General features: G+C 31.1%; 2 protein-coding genes across 3 annotated transcripts in view; both read right to left on the reverse strand.

The window, feature by feature from the left end:
* The window catches only part of LOC107443173 (Contactin), a 71,264-nt gene extending 54,149 nt beyond the window's left edge, over positions 1–17,115 (reverse strand). Inside the window, exons 1-4 of one of the 2 annotated variants that reach the window (XM_016056955.3) lie at positions 16,912–17,115; positions 13,437–13,500; positions 11,402–11,600; positions 5,050–5,181 (exon numbers count right to left, since the gene is read on the reverse strand). In XM_016056955.3, coding sequence (XP_015912441.1) covers positions 5,050–5,181; positions 11,402–11,600; positions 13,437–13,485 — 380 coding nt within the window. In that variant the 5' untranslated portion in view covers positions 13,486–13,500; positions 16,912–17,115. Of the gene's footprint in view, positions 1–5,049; positions 5,182–11,401; positions 11,601–13,436; positions 13,501–16,777 lie in introns of both variants that reach the window. The other variant, XM_016056956.4, reaches the window with a different exon arrangement.
* LOC122271354 (tigger transposable element-derived protein 4-like) lies at positions 14,515–15,402 on the reverse strand. Its single transcript, XM_043052330.1, has one exon. The coding sequence runs from the start codon at positions 15,400–15,402 to the stop codon at positions 14,515–14,517; it is 888 nt and encodes a 295-aa protein (XP_042908264.1).
* Positions 17,116–17,908: the final 793 nt, after the last annotated feature.

A 17,908-nucleotide genomic window follows, 5' to 3' on the forward strand; every position in this document is an offset into this window, starting at 1 on the left:
AGATTTTGTTTTATACTGTTTTTTCTTTTTATTTTATTTTCTGTTTTTACATGTTATTTTTACTTATTTTTCTATTTTATTTGTTGTAATTTTTATGAAAAATTTTTTGAGTGCTCCTCACACTATTGTATTAATATATTTTGCTTTGGTTTCATTGATACAATATCAGAAAGCACTCTGTTTTGCGGATATAATCGTGTGGGCTGGTGAAAAGATTATATCTTTTTTTTCCGGTTTTTCTTTGGTTTTTTAAATAAAATTTAATCCTTTTTTTTTCTTTTTTTTAAACTGTTTGCTATTTTTTTTACTTATTATTCCCCCCCCCTTTTTTTTCTTTCCATATGTCTACAATTTTTCTTTGTTTTCTTCAACATTTTGAACTTTGTTTTTTCAACTTTGTGTGCTTGTAAAATATATTAATTTTCACTTAAATACAAACATTTATATATCAAATTGCAGGTAATTTAATGTAAAATTTAATAATAAATACAGTATTGCAATATCTGTATTACAAAAAAAGTTATGCAACTAATATCAAGATCTATCTTACATTTGTATTTTTTTAAAGTGATACTTGCATAATCAATACTTTGTAGGATAACCCTTATTTTTTAAGACAGCTTCACAGCGTCTTTTCATCGAGTGAACGAGTGTTTGGAGTTCATCTTTCATAATCACATGGTGGCAAGAATCATTTATAGCTTCAATAAATTGTCATTTATTGGATGAACGTTTTTTTTTCGTACAAGAATTTTCAAACGTCGCCACAAATTTTCAGTTGGATTGAGATCAGGGCTGCTTCCTGGCCATGGTAACATATCTAAGCCTTTATTTTGAAACCATGCTTTGCATGCTTTTGCTGTGTGGCATGGAGATGAATCCTGCTGAAAAATAAATGGTGCATTGTTGGGAAAGAGATCCCTGATGGAAGGTATCAATTTTGGTTTCAGGACAGTTTCGACATATTTTTTTGCATTCAGGATGCCATCAATCACTTGAATTCGGCCCACACCATCTGCAGACATACATGCCCAAATCATGACATTTGTTGGGTTTTTTGTAGTTGCTTCAATGCAATCAGGATGAAGTGCTTCACCTACTCTACGTCTCACGTATTTTCTACCATCACTACCAAAGAGCGATATTTTACTCTCATCGCTCCAGATTACTTGCTTCCATTGATTTTCTGACCATTTAATGTGTTCTTTTGCCCACTTAACTCGTTTTTCGCTTTGCTTGTGACTTAAATATGGTTTTTTCCTTGGAATTCTAGCTTGTAGTCCAAAACCTGATAACCTTCTTCTTATTGTTCTTGAACTTACTGCAATACCCGCTGCATTCATGTCACATCTAATGGCATCTGATGAAATTTTTCTATCTCGAAGGCATAGCCGTTTAATTTTTCTATCGGTAGTAGCACTTGTGTATTTTTTCAGCCTGATTTGGCTTTATTTTCCACAGATTTCGTTTTTTCATAACGTAAACAGAACTTTCGTACACCAGAACAAGTCACTGAACCACCAACTTGTCTTGTAATTTCAGCTTAAGAGAGGCCATTTTCTCTCAATATGACAATTCGGCTTCTTGTTGTAGATTGCCAATTAGTTCTTCTTGTTTATGACATTGTTTAAAATTAGTTTAATTAAAAAAAAGGACTTTACATATTCAAAAACAACAATACTCTATTTCAGTGGTTTCCAACCTGGGGGCGATCGTCCCAAAGGGGGCGATAGAGCTTCTCAAGGGGGCGATAATCCTTAGGGGGCGACGAGTATTCAAAAGATAAAAATTGTTAATATTATTAATAATAAAAGCTATTTGAGATTGAAATTGAAAATATAAATGAAACCTATGGTTCTGGTGTACACAAAGAATTATGATAGTTAAAAATAAAAATTCAAGTGCAGGATCGTTTTCGTCATACGTTTTGGTATAGCAGGTGGAATTTTGATAAGTCACTCTGTTTCTCTGAGCAATAATACTGTTTCTAGGCGTATTGATGAGATGGCCGCCGACGTTGAATCAAAACTCATCAAATTTCTGAAAGGAGGTGAATTTGCATTGCAGATTGATGAACTGTGATAGATAACAAAGCTGTTTTGGCTTACGTGAGATTCATAAATGAGAGTAAGGAGATTAACGAAGAAATGTTGTTTACAAGAACTTTGAACACAGATACAAAAGGACCGTCGATTTTTAAATTGGTCAAAGATTATTTTGAGGTAAAAGAAATTTCTCTCACAAATGTAAGTGCTTGCGTAACAGATGGTGCTCCAACCATGTCTGGTTGTCATACTGGGTTTCTGGATCACCTTAAAAAAGAAGTACCAGAAGTTATCTCACCATTCATTATGTCATTCATCGTCAACTTATGGCTGCGAAAAATTGGTTATTTCTGGCATCAATAAAATAAAAGCTAGTTCTCTTAATAACCGTTTGTTCCGAGAACTTAGCCATGAAAATGATGAAGATTTCGAATTCCTGCTCCTACATACAGCTGTGAGATGACTTTCAAAAGGAAACTAAGCCGCTTCTTCGAATTGCTGGATTCGGTTACTAAGTTTCTCGACACCACTGATCCTGTTTTAAGGGAGAGTTTGAAGCAACGCAAGTTAGAAACTGGGTACCTCACTCATAGTTTTCAAAAAATGAAGGAAATCAACGTAAAACTTCAAGGAAATAAAATGAACATTATCAAGACTAAGGGAATCATATCTTCATTCATCGCCAAGTTTGATATCTACAAGTCAAACAATGGTTGCAAAGAGCTAATGCAATTTTCAACTCTTAAAAAGTGTTCAATGGCAGATATCGAGATTCTTGAAAATAAAATCTTAATTTTTACTGATCACCTTGATCAGTTATGGAATCAAGATTTAAAGATTTGATGAAATTAGAAATTCCAGATTGGATTTTCGATCCTTTTTCTTTTAAAGTTGTGGATAAGCTCACTTCCTCTTTGTAGACTGAGATTTTAGATTTGAAATATAACTGTGATGTTTAAGTCGTCTTTAAAAATACGGTTACGAGTTAGCTTGGGTAAAGCTTATGGAGACTCATCCACAATTGTGGAAACTAACTGAGCCGCTTCTCATCTCGTTCCGGTCAACATATTTAGTGAAGAGAGGATTTAGTTCTGTCTTCCAGCTGCTCACAAAGCAAAGAGATAGGTTGGACATTTGCTTCAAAGGAGACCCGCGTTTAAATCTGACGAGCATAAAACCTGACATTCAAGCTTTAACTTGAAATACACCAAGCACAGGGCAGTCATTGAAGTGGTAAAAATGTACTTTCTCCCTCTTCATTTTTTCCCCTCAAATTTCAGTTGTTAGCGTTTTAACTTTTTCTTGATTACTATAAAATATGAATTTTGTTTTTGAGCAATGAATGTGTTTTTGAGCAAAAAGAGAAAGGGGCGATATGTATCAGCATACCCCAAGAGGGGGGCGATGGTCCACAAAGGGTTGGGAACCACTGCTCTATTTAATTGAACTAGTATGCATCATTCCGCAAAATATTTCCTCAACAATAACTCTTTTACCATCCAAATAACCAAACTATAGTTACAGACATTTGATTGGTCCTAAGGGCAGTGTTTGTGATTGGCTAGTACGCTTTTATTACAAAACACGTCCTTATTCAAAACGATTTGTATTTGTTTGTTCTGCTAAAATGAGCATAACTTAACAGATATTTTAATTCTGCTTTTGTTATTAAATTCTACATTAAATTACCTTCAATTTGATATATAAACGTTTGTATTTAAGTGAAAATGAATATATTCTACAAGCACACAGAGTTGAAAAACATGAAACTTTCAAAAAATATCCACACTTTTGGCCACCACTATATATTTATATATACATATATGTATATATATAAATACATATATATACATATATACACACACACATATACACACACACCACGGGTCATAAGTTTAGACTCGCTCTTGAATTTTTAAAAATAAACAAATTACAAGGTTTTTAAACTGAAAATCTCAGCAAATTAACTTTAATTTCATAATTATAGGTACACTTACGTAGTAAGAACTATAATTTTATGTTCAACTTATGAATTTTGTCCAATGTTTTAGACTTTGAAATATCCTCCATTAGCATTAATCACAGCAGCACATATTTTTGGCACTCTTTCTATTAGTTTTTGCAATGTTCTAGCTGAGATCTTGTTCCAACAACTAAGTAAAAATTCCCAAAGTTTGTTTTGTTTGGTACATCGCATTTTTCTAATACTTCTAGCTAGTTAATTCCACAATAGCTCAATAGGATTAATATCTTGGAATTGAGGGTGCCAATCCATGTATTTCAGTAGTTTTTTATTTTCATTTGATGCAATGTAGTTTCTACACAATTTCGATGAATGTTTCGGATCGTTATCTTGTTAAAAAACAAACCAAAGACCAACGATTCTCTGTTATATACGGAAAAGCGTGACACTGCAATATTCTGTGATGATACTTTTAATCCATAATTCCCTCTATTCAAACAAGATTTCAAACTTTGTCACTAGCAAAACATCCATAAACCATGACTGAACCAGTACCATGCTTTACAGTTGGTAGTAAACATTGATTTGTCAAACGTTCACCAACTAAACGATGAACATACTTCCTTTGTTTGCTTCCAAACTAAAATTTTGACTCATCAGTAAACAAAACATTTGACTACTGTTCTAAAGACCAGTTAACATGTTTTTAGCTCATTTCCATAGTTTAACAATGCTTTGTATTTTCAAAAGAGGTTTTCTAGCAGCTACATAACTTTTTAAACCAGTCACGTTGTACAGTAATTACTGACACTGTTTTCAGCTTAGTAGCATTCAATTCCTTACGGATTTCTGATGCTGTTTGAGTCCGCTGGCGNTGAAAGCATAAAATATATATATATATGTACATACACGCAAATTCTCAAGTGATTAATATGTACACAAAAAAGAATAACAAGCATAAGATCTCTTATAAACACATATATCATCAAAATGCTTCATAAACTTTATTAAACCCTTCATTTGATTATAAGATACACTTACTTATAAGCGGCAAAGCGGAGAAAAGAAGCATTTTGCATGGGCAAAAATAAGGAGTCTATGTCACTAAACAAGCTTCCTCCATTATCCCAAATCCAAACATTATCTCCGTCGTCTCGTCCACTAGTGAACCACCTAAAATGGGAATCAGCTAATGAAATAGTATAATTAAGTTTGCTAAGGATATCAAAATTTTGCAAATTTAATTTTAAAAAGTGTGGTTTCTTGTTATTGAGGAGGTTTAAAAGGCAATAATTCTTAAATGTGATAACTTAAGTTCACATTAGATTGAATAAAAAAATTAATTTCACATTTTAATTGAATAAAAAAGTCATGCATTCCAAACAAAAAATCCTATGAGTTAAAAACAAAAGAATTTTAACAATTTTGAGAAAATAAAAGAAATAAGTTATGGAACAGATTTGTTATACATCTGCAACCTTTTTTCAGGAATTTTTTCTATTGCCAAATTTAGCTGAGAATAATCTGGCTTCATTTGTAACATAATTTTCACGGAGACATAAATAGAATTATGGGAGAATTGAATGATGTTGGTGTTGATGTTGTGATTGTTACATTTTACGAACGAGGATATCACAGGAGGCGAAATTCATTAGTTAAAAACAATGCAAGTTAATAACTCAAATCTTAATCATCAACAGACAACAACCATCTTTTTTTTTCAAAAATTATATTATACTGCTGCCAGACACAGTTGGTTATTTATTGAGTAGATAATCATAATGAGTACGATTAAAATATAATGATCAATTCGCAACACTCCCAACTTTTGTATTGATTTTAGTCAAGACAAAACGTAATAAAATAATGAAATTAGACCAAAAGGGGAAAATGTTTACGAGAAAAATAAAACAACCTTAAAGTGATATTACAACAATTGATATGAGAAACTACCTTTACAGAATATTGGAGAGTAACACTTAAATTTAAAGTCTCTAAAGTAAAGTCAATAAAATTTCTTAACAGTCAAATGTCTAGCCACAGCAGCAGCATCACTTGGGAAACACCTTGGGTTACTTAACATCAGAAGTCTCTAGGGTATTGTTTCCAGAAACATCAGAAATACGGGCCTCAGCAAGGTGGGTGATGGGTGGTAAATCTTCGTGCCGTATTTCTAAAGGATGCCGTGTTTGAATAGGCCGAATAAGGGTAGTATCAGCCAACTCCAATGAGCAACTCTTCGTTTTTCATCTTTGCCCGAGATCAACTCCTCGACCCGAACTAAGGGCCACTTGATTCTTTTATAATTATCAAATCCCCTAAGAACTATATCACCTACCTTAATTTGGAACATTGTTTATCTTCAAAATTTTTCAACAACGCAGATAGATATTCTCTCTGGAACCTCTCAAGGACCGTTTTAAGATAGCACAATCTCTTTCGTATGCGGTTGCTGTCAATTAGATCTTAATCAACTGCGTCACAATGTAATGTTCGAGCAACTTCACATAAAAAATGAGCATGGTCAAAAGTTTTGGTTCTTTAGTATCCTCAGGTGTGTAATTTAGAGGTCTTTGGTTCATGGTACTTTCGTAGTCAGCACACACTGAAAGCATCCCTTCCTAATTGAGGCTATCATTGCTGATATTCTTCTTCAAAAGATCCTGGAGCACTCTAATAAGACGCTCCCACCATTCACTTAACCAAGGTGCACTTGGAGGGTTAAAATTACACTTAATTTTTTGAACTGTACGATCAACTTGAATAGCTTCCCATTCCAAATTTCGCAGTGCTCTTGAAGTACCCAGAAAATTTGTTCCTTGGTCTGTATAGATGACATTGCATCTCCCTCTACGAGCAATGAATCTTCGCAATGCTCAAATAAAGGCATCAGTTAACTAAGACGTGACCAACTCAAGGTGCACAGCACAGGCAAAAAAATATGATCCAAGCGTTGATATCTCTTTGTAGAAAGACTGGGTCTGCAAAATCTGCACTGCCGGCTTGAAAGGCAGAAACTCTCTGAGCACGATCGGCTGGTAATGGAGCATACACTGTTGTTGCTTGTTTCACAGAATATCTCTTAAAAGGAATGCGCTTAGAAATCACTTCCCTGATAATCCTCTGTCCTCTGAGGACCAAAAATTTTTCTCTCCAATGTCCTAGAATGATCTGTACACCAGCATGGTTCAGTATCTTATGCATATACTCAATTAAACGTTAAGTTATTGAATGATCAGGTAGAACAATAGGATATTGAATGTCCTCGTTATCTTCACCAAGCACCAGACAGTTTTGACGCTCAATACACCTTCGTCTTCATAAAATTTCATTGAAGTTTCATACTTCTTCCTTATTCTAACACATCAAAATCGTTTTATCCTACAAAGCTTGCATAAATTTTTCTGAATTTTTCTTTCTTTAAAAAAAAAAACTCATTTATTAGCTATTTGCAGCTCTTCTTATGTTTCTTCGATTCTATCTAATAGTCCCTTTGTCTGAGAGGAGACTCCCACCTTGACACAAAATCAGAAGGGTGGTCGGATGGGCAAAACTTCGGAAGAGTAGAACTATCGGAAGTATCGAAGCTTAAATTGTAAAATTTGCGAGTGGAATTTTTTCCAACAAGCTTCTATCCTTGAATCTTGGAATTATCCAATTATTTAAAGAACATTACACTAAACAACTGGTTAGGTAATCATTTCATTTTCTAGATTCCGGTAACCAGCAAGATGATTCTAAATTACAAATAAAAGTTCTGGAAGCTCTGCTTTTGATATCTACAAGGTTGGACAGAGTCGACTAAAACGTATTGCGAGTGGGTTTAATAAAGCTTCTCAGAGTTAATTGCTTCTCATTGTCCAAAAGCATCATTGGCCTTTTGGAATAAAATTGCATGATTGAAGATCTTCCGAAGTTGATGACAGGTATACCGATTGCAATACTCATTCCATTATTTCTAAATATCTCATATGATGCCAAATCCTGATGATAGCAATAAAAACAACGAAGATGAGCAAAAAATATTGGAGGATATACCTACAACTGATCAAGATTTTGAAAGCATAAAAACTACAAAATATTTGCGAATGTAAAACATTAAGCCAATTTGCAAACAGTAAGTAATTAAAGGTATATTGTTGAAATTGTATTTAAAAGCAAAAAAAAAAAAAATATGTACAGATTACAGATTTTTTCTAGTAGTTCATCTTGAAAATGTCAAATTTCAAAAAACACATTTTTTTAACCCCAACTTTACATTATACTGCTTTGTGCATTTTTTAATGCTAGTCCCATGATGGTAACAAAACTATTGTCGGGAGTAAGGATTCAATATAGTTCTGAAATATCTTTTATTTTTAGAATGTTCAACAAAAAAAATGTTTGTTGTGTAAAATTTACCAAAAGATGGGTACAAATGGGTGACAAAACTGCTGCCTAGGGGTAAAAATTTGATATAGATCTGTAGTATTTTTGTTTTATGAACTGCAATTAGGTGTTAAATAATGTCTGTTTTTACAGATAAAATTTTAATTTAATACAAACTTGGCACCAAATATGGTTGGCAATGAAAAATAATCCCTAAAAATGAGTACAGATCAGTTCCTAAATAATCTATACACATTTTTACAAAGAAAGCTACTTTTTTTTTATTTGATAATAATAAAATTTAAGAAACGGTCTATTCTGATCAATTTGATCATCTTACTATTTAATCATAACAAACAATTTACTAATTTATGGCTAACTATATTTTCAAATAGAAGAGGTTGAAAGATTTTAATGATTTCTGATAAATGAGCATTCCAAAGAAAACTTTAATGAGACTCATTCTTCACTTCAAAACCCTTCTTAAATCCTTTATTTGTAGATTGTGAAGACTATAATAGTGTAAAATTTATTATTGTCATCTTTTCAGAAGGTAATAAAAGTCGAGAATTTAATAATGCTAAGGAAAAAAATAATAAAAATAATTTATTTGCGCCAAAAGTTAATATGTAAAAAAATGCAACTACTAAGTGTTCTACTTGAATTACCATTACAAACTAGATGGACCTATAAACCAAATCTGGATAGAATATTATCTACATTATGTGATGAGCACTACACATTAAGTATTGTTCCTAATGATAATTGCTTTTAAAAAATGACAAAATACATAAATTTTCACTCATTAAATGAAGATTAATAAGAGACTACCAATCACTAAAATATATCTGACATGCATAAATAAATTCTGTTAATAAAAATATACCATGTTATATGTCAATATTTTATATATTATTTTGTCGAAATTTATTTTATTACTAATAATAAATATTACAATTTACATTGTTTATACATAGTTAACTTTACTTATTTTAATAAACATTCTTATTACTTTATCACTATTATTAAGTATATTATTCTTATTAACATTCTTATAATTTTCTGAAATCATACAAAAATGAAACACAAAAATATTTTTGTACTGTTTGTTTATTGAATGGAAAGTTTGAATAAATATAAAGAAGTTTAACTTATATTTCACTGCAAGTAAATTAAAGTCAAGGCATAAAGCCAGCAAGTAGAAGAGGGTTGGACAAAATCTGGTAGGCAGAAAAAGACCCGGCATATTTGACTAAACTATTGTTGCTATCTGTTAGAAACCACAAGAAATTGGTTGCAGACAGATATCATTGTATTTGGAGATTAATGAAAAACAGAGTAAGCTATTTCTTTGTTAATGTAACACAATCATTTCAAAAATTTTATTAGAACAGTTTTGATTTTTTCTACCAATTTAAACGAATAGTTTCTAATTACTTGAAGATTTATTTTAGGTGAGTTCAGCATTCGATTATGCCACTTTTTAACTATTGTTTTCAAATGTTAAAATAGATTTTACACCGCGTTAAAAATATGCTAAGCTTTTTCTTTTCTCTGTTGGATGGCAGATAATGTTGGATAAAACCACAGCTTTTTAAGGTCAACAAGACTATGAAGCTATATTTTGCAATATTCCAAGTCAAAATTCCTACAAGATTGAAAACAGTGTCTGAAAAACATGCAGTAGAACAAAGAAACATGATAAAAGTTTTGTGATTTCTGTTCTTACAACTAATCAAAATTTAGTTTATAACAAAATTCAAATATATTTCTAATGTTTCTAGAGAAATGAACAGGAATTTTAGTCATAACACTAATTTGTTGCTGCTATAAATAAATATTTCTTTAAGAAAATGAGATATTTTTATGATTTCCGCAGGGTGCATAGCCAAATTATTTAACAAAAAATAAGCACCTTTTAAGCACTTTTCAAGGACTCAAAAAATATTTCTAAGCACTTTAAAAAAATATCATAATTAGGTAGGGTTGAAAAGTTTTTGACAATTGACAGTTTTATCTTGTTTTAACCGTCATGTCAAAAAAAAACCTTTTGGCATTGTTTTTGACAATTGTCAAAAATCATGACATTTTTAATCATGTATAACGAATGGTATTTTTATGCGCTACGGACTGACAGAACGCCGAAATAGATTGGGGTTGAATAGATTGTGAAAACGTTGAATAGAACAACGTGAACTGTGTATTTTTGCATAATTTGAAGAGAAAATAAACATAGTATAGAAAAAATCTCATTTTGAAAAAGGGAAAATTAAGCACATTTTAAAAACACTCAAAGAAAAAAAACACCGTTAAGGGCTTTTAAAAAACGAAAATAAGCACCTTTAAGCACTTTTTAAAAACGCTATGAACCCTGTTCTATATAGATTCAATTTTATCTGCCCTGGTCAGAAAAATAGAGTTTTGGCATATTCCTTAAAAAATAATAATAATTACCCCCCAAAATAGTTTTGAATAAAAATGTTAAAAAAATGCAAAGGAAATTTTTTAAAGTAAAATATTTTATTTTTAAAATACATTTCTATTGGATAAGGAAATTGTCCCTGCTCAATTAATACAATTGATGATTCAAATTTCAAACATAATTGATATCATTAAAAAAAGTTACTTTTTAAAAATTAAATTCAATTTATAAATTATTATAATTATAATTTATTTAAATTACAATTATAATAATTTATAATTAGAATAATTTATAATTATAATTATAACATTTAATGTTTATTACAGAACCCATTTCAATTATTTTCAACTACTATATGCAAAATTTTAAAAAATTTTGTTTTTATTCCAATCAAAGTTATAAAAAGAACATTTTTATTACCATTTCATAGAAATGATTTTTATAAGATTAAAATGATAATAAAATGATTTGTATAATTTGTAAAACTCTATTAAAAAAGAAAAGATTTGGATGTTGTCATACAATAGACATATAAACAGCTATCAAATGCCAATTGGAAAAAACTGTTCTTTATTTACATCATGCTGTTAAAATTTTAACTACCTGCGATGTTGAGGATCATTTTCTCTTAACCAACTTCTAATAAAACTATGTTCCTCTAGAGTATTCACAGCTACTAAATCTGCATTGTATGTCCTACACATATCTTCTGCCCCTTCACGAGTCTGTAAAGGTGTTCTGGTAAATTTATAACACGAGTCTTTAAAATCTATCCAGTTTTTCGGACATGTCTGAGAATGTACTGAAATTTAAAAAATATTAATAGAAAAAAATTGCTTTTAAATTTGATAGAGAAAATTCTCATGCATGAAAAATAAAGCATACACAAAAATTATAAACACATTTATTCATGTAGAAAAACAAAACAAGGGGAAAAAATTTATTAAGAGAATTTTCTGTTAAAATTGATAATGCTGATTAGGCAAAAAAATGGAAATATTTTTGAGCCCAAATATCAGAATTAAAAAGTTTTAAATTAAAAACAATTACAAACAAAGTCTGAGTACAAATCTATGCAATATCATTTTGATTGATACTCTGCATACAATTATTTAATAACTATGTAAAATTACAAATTTTCAAAAAAGTTTATCACTGGGGCTTTAGACTGAAAAAAACTGACGAATAAAGCATTATTTAAAATTAATCTATGCAGTCGATGCTCAATTTGTGGTTCAAAGAAATATAGGCATTATAAGGTTGTCATAAAGTGAGTACTCAAAAATATAACAAATAATTACTCAAAAATACAGGACTTATTTTGATAAAATCCATTGCCAATTTAATCAATCCACTTCCTTTAAAATTGAAACCTATTGAAATCTTTAAAAAGAAATTTACAAAGGTTATGAATGCATACAAGAAACTTTAATTCCGGGGTGAAAATTCAATAAATATTTTCTCAATAATGGAATAATGAAAAAAATTGCTATTTCACAATTTTTTTTAGCCATATATAATGCCAAGGACTACCCAGGATAAGAGATGGTGGTCCTATCACTCTTTCATCATTCATAGAAAATTCAAGATGTTTCACCTGTTTTGAACGGTAACATCAAAATAAATAACGGTCTGAATCATTTCCTGGTGACTTTTGCTATTCATTGTCAATGGGAAAATATTTGTATAGAAAGCTCAAAACTGTTTTACGGGGCCGTTCAAAAAGTACGTACACAAAAATGGAGAAATTTTAAACCCCTCCCCCCCTTCGTACATTACCGTACATAAGGTCTTACTCCCCCCCTTAGAGTACGTACATTTTATTAGTCTACCCCCCTTTTTCATAAAAATTAAAATAATTATGTTTTAAATAAAATTAAATATTTACTTAAGGAGTGTGTAGGATAAAGTCAAATTTAAATTTGGTGTATGTTTATAAAGTACGTACTTTGTATAATACCTCCCCCCCTCCCCATCGTACAAAACCGTACATAATAGCAAATCTCCTCCCCCCCCCTTTGGGATGTATGTACTTTTTGAATGGCCCCTACCCCGTTTGTGGAGTATTATTCTAGAAAGTGAAAAAAATTTCTGTAGCTATATTAGAATGAATTACAGTTCATATGGAATAGCAAACAGGATTTTATGTACCTGTCATTGTAATGAAAGGTTCGTAAAATGGGGGGTCGTACTAAAGAGCAAAGAGTTTATATACTAGGGAAGTTACTTCAAAAAAAACTTTAATAGCATCAATAATTTATTTTTCTGACAATTACGGTAAAATTTTAATTTTATATATTGTCACTTAAATGTAACCATAACTAATAAATTTTTGATAATTTCTTGGTCATATAACTGCTAAAATTAAAATAGTACTAAAACTTTTAGAAAATAATGCTTAAATATGAAAACCATAATATTCCAAAAAACTTAGTTTTAATAAAAAAATTTAAGTTATCCTAGCAGATAATCTAGATGAACATATTAAAGGCCTGTCATTTGTTTGTGCTTAACCCATTATTTACTTGCAATTTAACTTACATTAAAAATAAAGGTAATAGTTTAATTGCAAATAAAGTATGATAAGAAATTTGAAAGTTGTATTCCAAAACAATGAAAAGCATAAAACTGAACTTACCACAATATATGGAGAGGCAAAATGTAAACAATATTCTAAAACTAATCATTCTCAAAGAGCAGTCCTAAAATATAATTTTTAAAAAAAAGTTTATTAAAACAAGTAATAGCACAAAATAACAATATTACATGGGCCATGTAGTGGACCAAAGAAAAGATCAGGATCACATTTTCCAAATAAATCAGAAAATTTTTTGGAACAATGTACATATACTTGAGGTATCATGTGACAGAAGGCATGAAGAGGATAGGTAGGTAGATATACAGATGCCAGACTACATCTCAAAAGGACATAAAATAAAAAAGCGAAGTATAATAACTTACTCTACCTAAATATAATAAGGGAAATTTTAACGTAAAAGAGTAATAAAAATATTATCCTTAATTTTTGGAATTACTTTGATTAGAACAGAGCTTTTAACAATTTCCTGTATAACTTTATTGAAGGAGATTGAGATCAATTCATAGAAAATTTTTATGCAGTCGAACTTGGATAATTCGAAGGGCAAGGGGCCTCTGCGAAACTTTGAATTATCCGAAAAATTTTATTTTTATGTCTTAAAATAATCACTCGTAACAGAAATTGCGAAACAAAGAGTGTTTATAAATTTTAAATTAAAACGCTACAATTTTTTAAAATATTTAGCTATATCAGATTAGTTTAAAGAGCTTACTTGATTTTTTCTAACAAAATCTTCAAGAATATTTATAGCTCTAAACACAGCTTCACTTACGTCAGATTGTCCTTCTGCATAGCGTCGATATTCTGATAAATGAACGACTGCCTCACTTGAAGTTGGAATTGGCCTCTGTTCTTCTACCTCATCTTCAATATCTTCTTCGTCTTCTGTTGCAATATTCTTATTGTTTAGAACTTCAGATAGAATATCTGTATCCAATAACTCTCCACAAATGTCTATGTTTTCATCCATACCGACATAATCATCCAACGGAATGTTGTCTTCCCACAGAACTGGGGGAGGTCAATTTTCTTCATCGAAAAGATCACTAAGGACGGTGTTCCTGATGAATCTTGCCCTCCGAAAACAATTTGCTATTGTTTTTTGGCTGACTTTGGACTATGCATTTAAACACATTCTTGAAGCATCGAGGAGAGTAATAGGAAGCTTTTGGGAAGATTCAGTAAGGAGGTGTTGAACGACTAGACATCTGCAGAAATGCTTCAGATTTTTAATGATGCCTTGATCCATTGGTAGCACCACAGATGTCATGTTTGGCAGGAAAAAATCAACCGTGATATTTTCCATAGTGGGTATCGATTTATGAGCAGTGCAGTTATCAATAAATAGGATGATTTTTCTGTTTTTTCTTTGGTATGTGCGATTGAGATCTAGCAGCCAGTCTTCAAAAATATTCGCCGTCATCCATGCTTTTGTGTTAGAATGGTATTCTATATGCTTTGATTTGACATTTTTAAAACACCTTGGATTTCTCGATTTTCCAATCATCAGTAATTTCTCAGTGCCGTCCATGTTTGCTCCTACAAGTAAGGTTATTCGGTCTTTATTGTGTTTTCCACCACTACATTTTTCACCTTTAAAAGCAAGAGTCTTTGCAGCGGTACATTTGAAAAAAAGTCCAGTCGCATCAATATTAAAAATGTCTCTGTCCAGCGTATACTCAATAATTTCGACAACTTTTTCTTTCCACTCCTTTGCTGCACCTTGGTTCAGACTTGAACTTTCACCACACACAGAGTTGAAAGAAATTCCATTTCTTTCCTTAAATCCGTTTAACCATCCGGAGCTTGCTTTGCAGCTGCTGTTACCTAAACTGATAGCAAATTCTTCGACTTTTGCACGAGCAAAAGTTCCACTGAGAGGGATGTTTTTGTCCCGCGCTTGTTTAAACCACTTTACAACACACTCGTCCCCGTCAGGATAATCAGGCTCTCTAGCTCGCTTGCGATTTCCATTAGATTTCAAAATTCTTTCCTTATTTTTCATAAAGTCGAGAGATTGTTGGTGCTATTCCAAACTCCTTTGCCATGGTACATTTTTTTACACCCTTTTCTACTTCTCGAATTACAGCAATTTTTTCATCTAAAGATAAGATTTTATACGGGACACGGGGCTTACTAAACGACATGCACTGAACTATCACAACAAAACTAAAATCATAATATAGAAAACTCAAGTAATATCGACTACAGTCCTGGTTTTTAATGCCGTGATTATACACCAGTTTCCCGGAGTCGGGTGCAAGGTGATCTCATGAAAAAAATAAACTCACCACTATTGGAGGGACACCTGTCAATAAACTGCCCGATGACCTTTGAAGGACGACTCACGTAGACATAACTTTTTTCAAGATCATGAAAACTCGCCTAGCCGGTGGCAATTTTTTTTTTCCTCTGCTCTGACCAATGACATGTATGCATCCTATCACGTGATTTGAAATACCCTTCCGGTCGTTCACAAATTTTATTTCAATTGGGAACTTCAATTAGGATTGGCTCACTTACAAGGAAAAGGTAAGGGACTACCTGTAGCCAAGGACAGGTGCGGGGGTGGTCTAGGTCCATTTCCTCTTTATTCCTGTTCTGTTTGAGCAGATCAGACAATTCTCCCACCCCCTTGTCATCCCTAATAAAATTTCATAATAGCTGAAAATAACCAGAATACTTTTCAAAAATAACTGCATTTAAACTAGATTTTGTCATTTTTGAAAAAGAAAAAACTTCGAATTAAAGAAGTTGGATTTCGAAATAACCAAGATTTTTAAGCATTGACTGAATATCATGTGTCTAGGGAAAGAGAAAAGCTTCGAATTATACACGAATTCGAATTAAAGATGTGTGAATTAACCAAATTTGACTGTACTAGATTTAAATAATAACCATTATTAATTAATTTACATTCCCTGAGTCTACTATTTGATTAAGTAATTAATCTGTAATAAAATTTGACACTTATTAAATAATATTATTTTAAAGTAGGTTTTCTGTAATCTTGAAATGAAAACAGAGTGAGAAGGCCACTTAACATTTTTGTACAAAGTAATTAAGTGAATGATTCTTCAACTCCCTATTTAAAAATTCTATGATATGATTACTGTATTTTGTTAAATGGAATAGATCATTTTTAATATCATATGAAAAAAGGAATCAATAATTGTGAAACTACATAACTCCATAATACAAGATTTGTAACTGTTTTTTCTGATAATAATAAAATAAGCGCAAAATTCCAGAATTTATCACCTTAAAAATTTGATAACATGAAATTATTAATTAGAGTTTTCAATCAACACCATTTTTAATAGTTCATAAACCTTCTACATTAAGTTCTTACAATTATTTCGGAAATACTGAATACATACCTTTCCGATTGTAGTAGTTAAAAAGAAAACAAAGTATAGGCAAGGTTAATAGTAAACAGAAGCTATTAAATAAAATTAACGAATATAAAAATTCAATTTTTAATATAAGTGATAAATCACATCATTTTTCCTACTTTGAAATATCTGTTTTCCTATGCTAAAGTAACTTGGTAAAATTAAAATCGGAAGCGATAAGCACCGAAATATCAACAACAACATGTAAACACCAAGTTTAAATGCCACACCTTTTTTATCTTTTTGTTACTCTGCTTCACTCAAAAATAATTTTCTTGCTTAAGCGAACCTTTCAAAAGTTGAATGTATCATGTGGATGGGTGATCGCGTCAAGCAATGGGTGGTGGCGCTAGTGGTAAAATTGCTCTTTCAAGCCTTCCGGTTTACTGCTTCAGATATATTTTTACGCCGCAGATTGAAAAAACGCGCCATCATATTATTGCATCATATCTTTTGAAGTATTTCACATGTACCGAGTTCTTTCTTTCAGCCTTTAAACATCAGCATTATCATATTAATATTATAATCATTAGAATATTTTCTAATTAAGCTAACTTAAAATATTTTTAAAGATATTTTTGGCGACATTTTATTCAAATGTAGCCAAATAAGGGATAAAATACAAAACATGGCAAACCTTAAGAATTATCCCTTATGAAAAAATCGAGGTATAAATAGACAGGGACAGTGATGATGTATTTTATGACGTCAAACCCCGCCTCCTTCCAAACGCGTTCCAAACATTTTTTCGAACGAACCATTTCAATGGCATTTCCTATGTGAATTTAAGACGGCAAGATTCTTAGTTTATTATTGAAATAAATAAATTTATATAGCGCTTCTAAGGGACTTATTCCTAATTTAAGTAGTTTTCTTTATACGGGGTATTAGTAGATTTTACGAGTTAAGTGCATTAAATGCTATAAAAAAAAGTTTCAAAATGGTCAAGTTATCTTTAATTTTGATGCATTAAAATTTAAGCGTCAATATTTTTAACTCTTGTTTCATGTTTATAATAATGTCTTATTTTATTTAGAATTTGTTACATATTCTTGATCGACATCTAATTTTTTTCTTTAGTTATGGATACCCTTACGAAAATTTAAGGTATATTTA

The sequence above is a fragment of the Parasteatoda tepidariorum genome, chromosome X1 (genome assembly GCF_043381705.1).
Source record: "Parasteatoda tepidariorum isolate YZ-2023 chromosome X1, CAS_Ptep_4.0, whole genome shotgun sequence".
Lineage (NCBI taxonomy): Eukaryota > Metazoa > Arthropoda > Arachnida > Araneae > Theridiidae > Parasteatoda > Parasteatoda tepidariorum.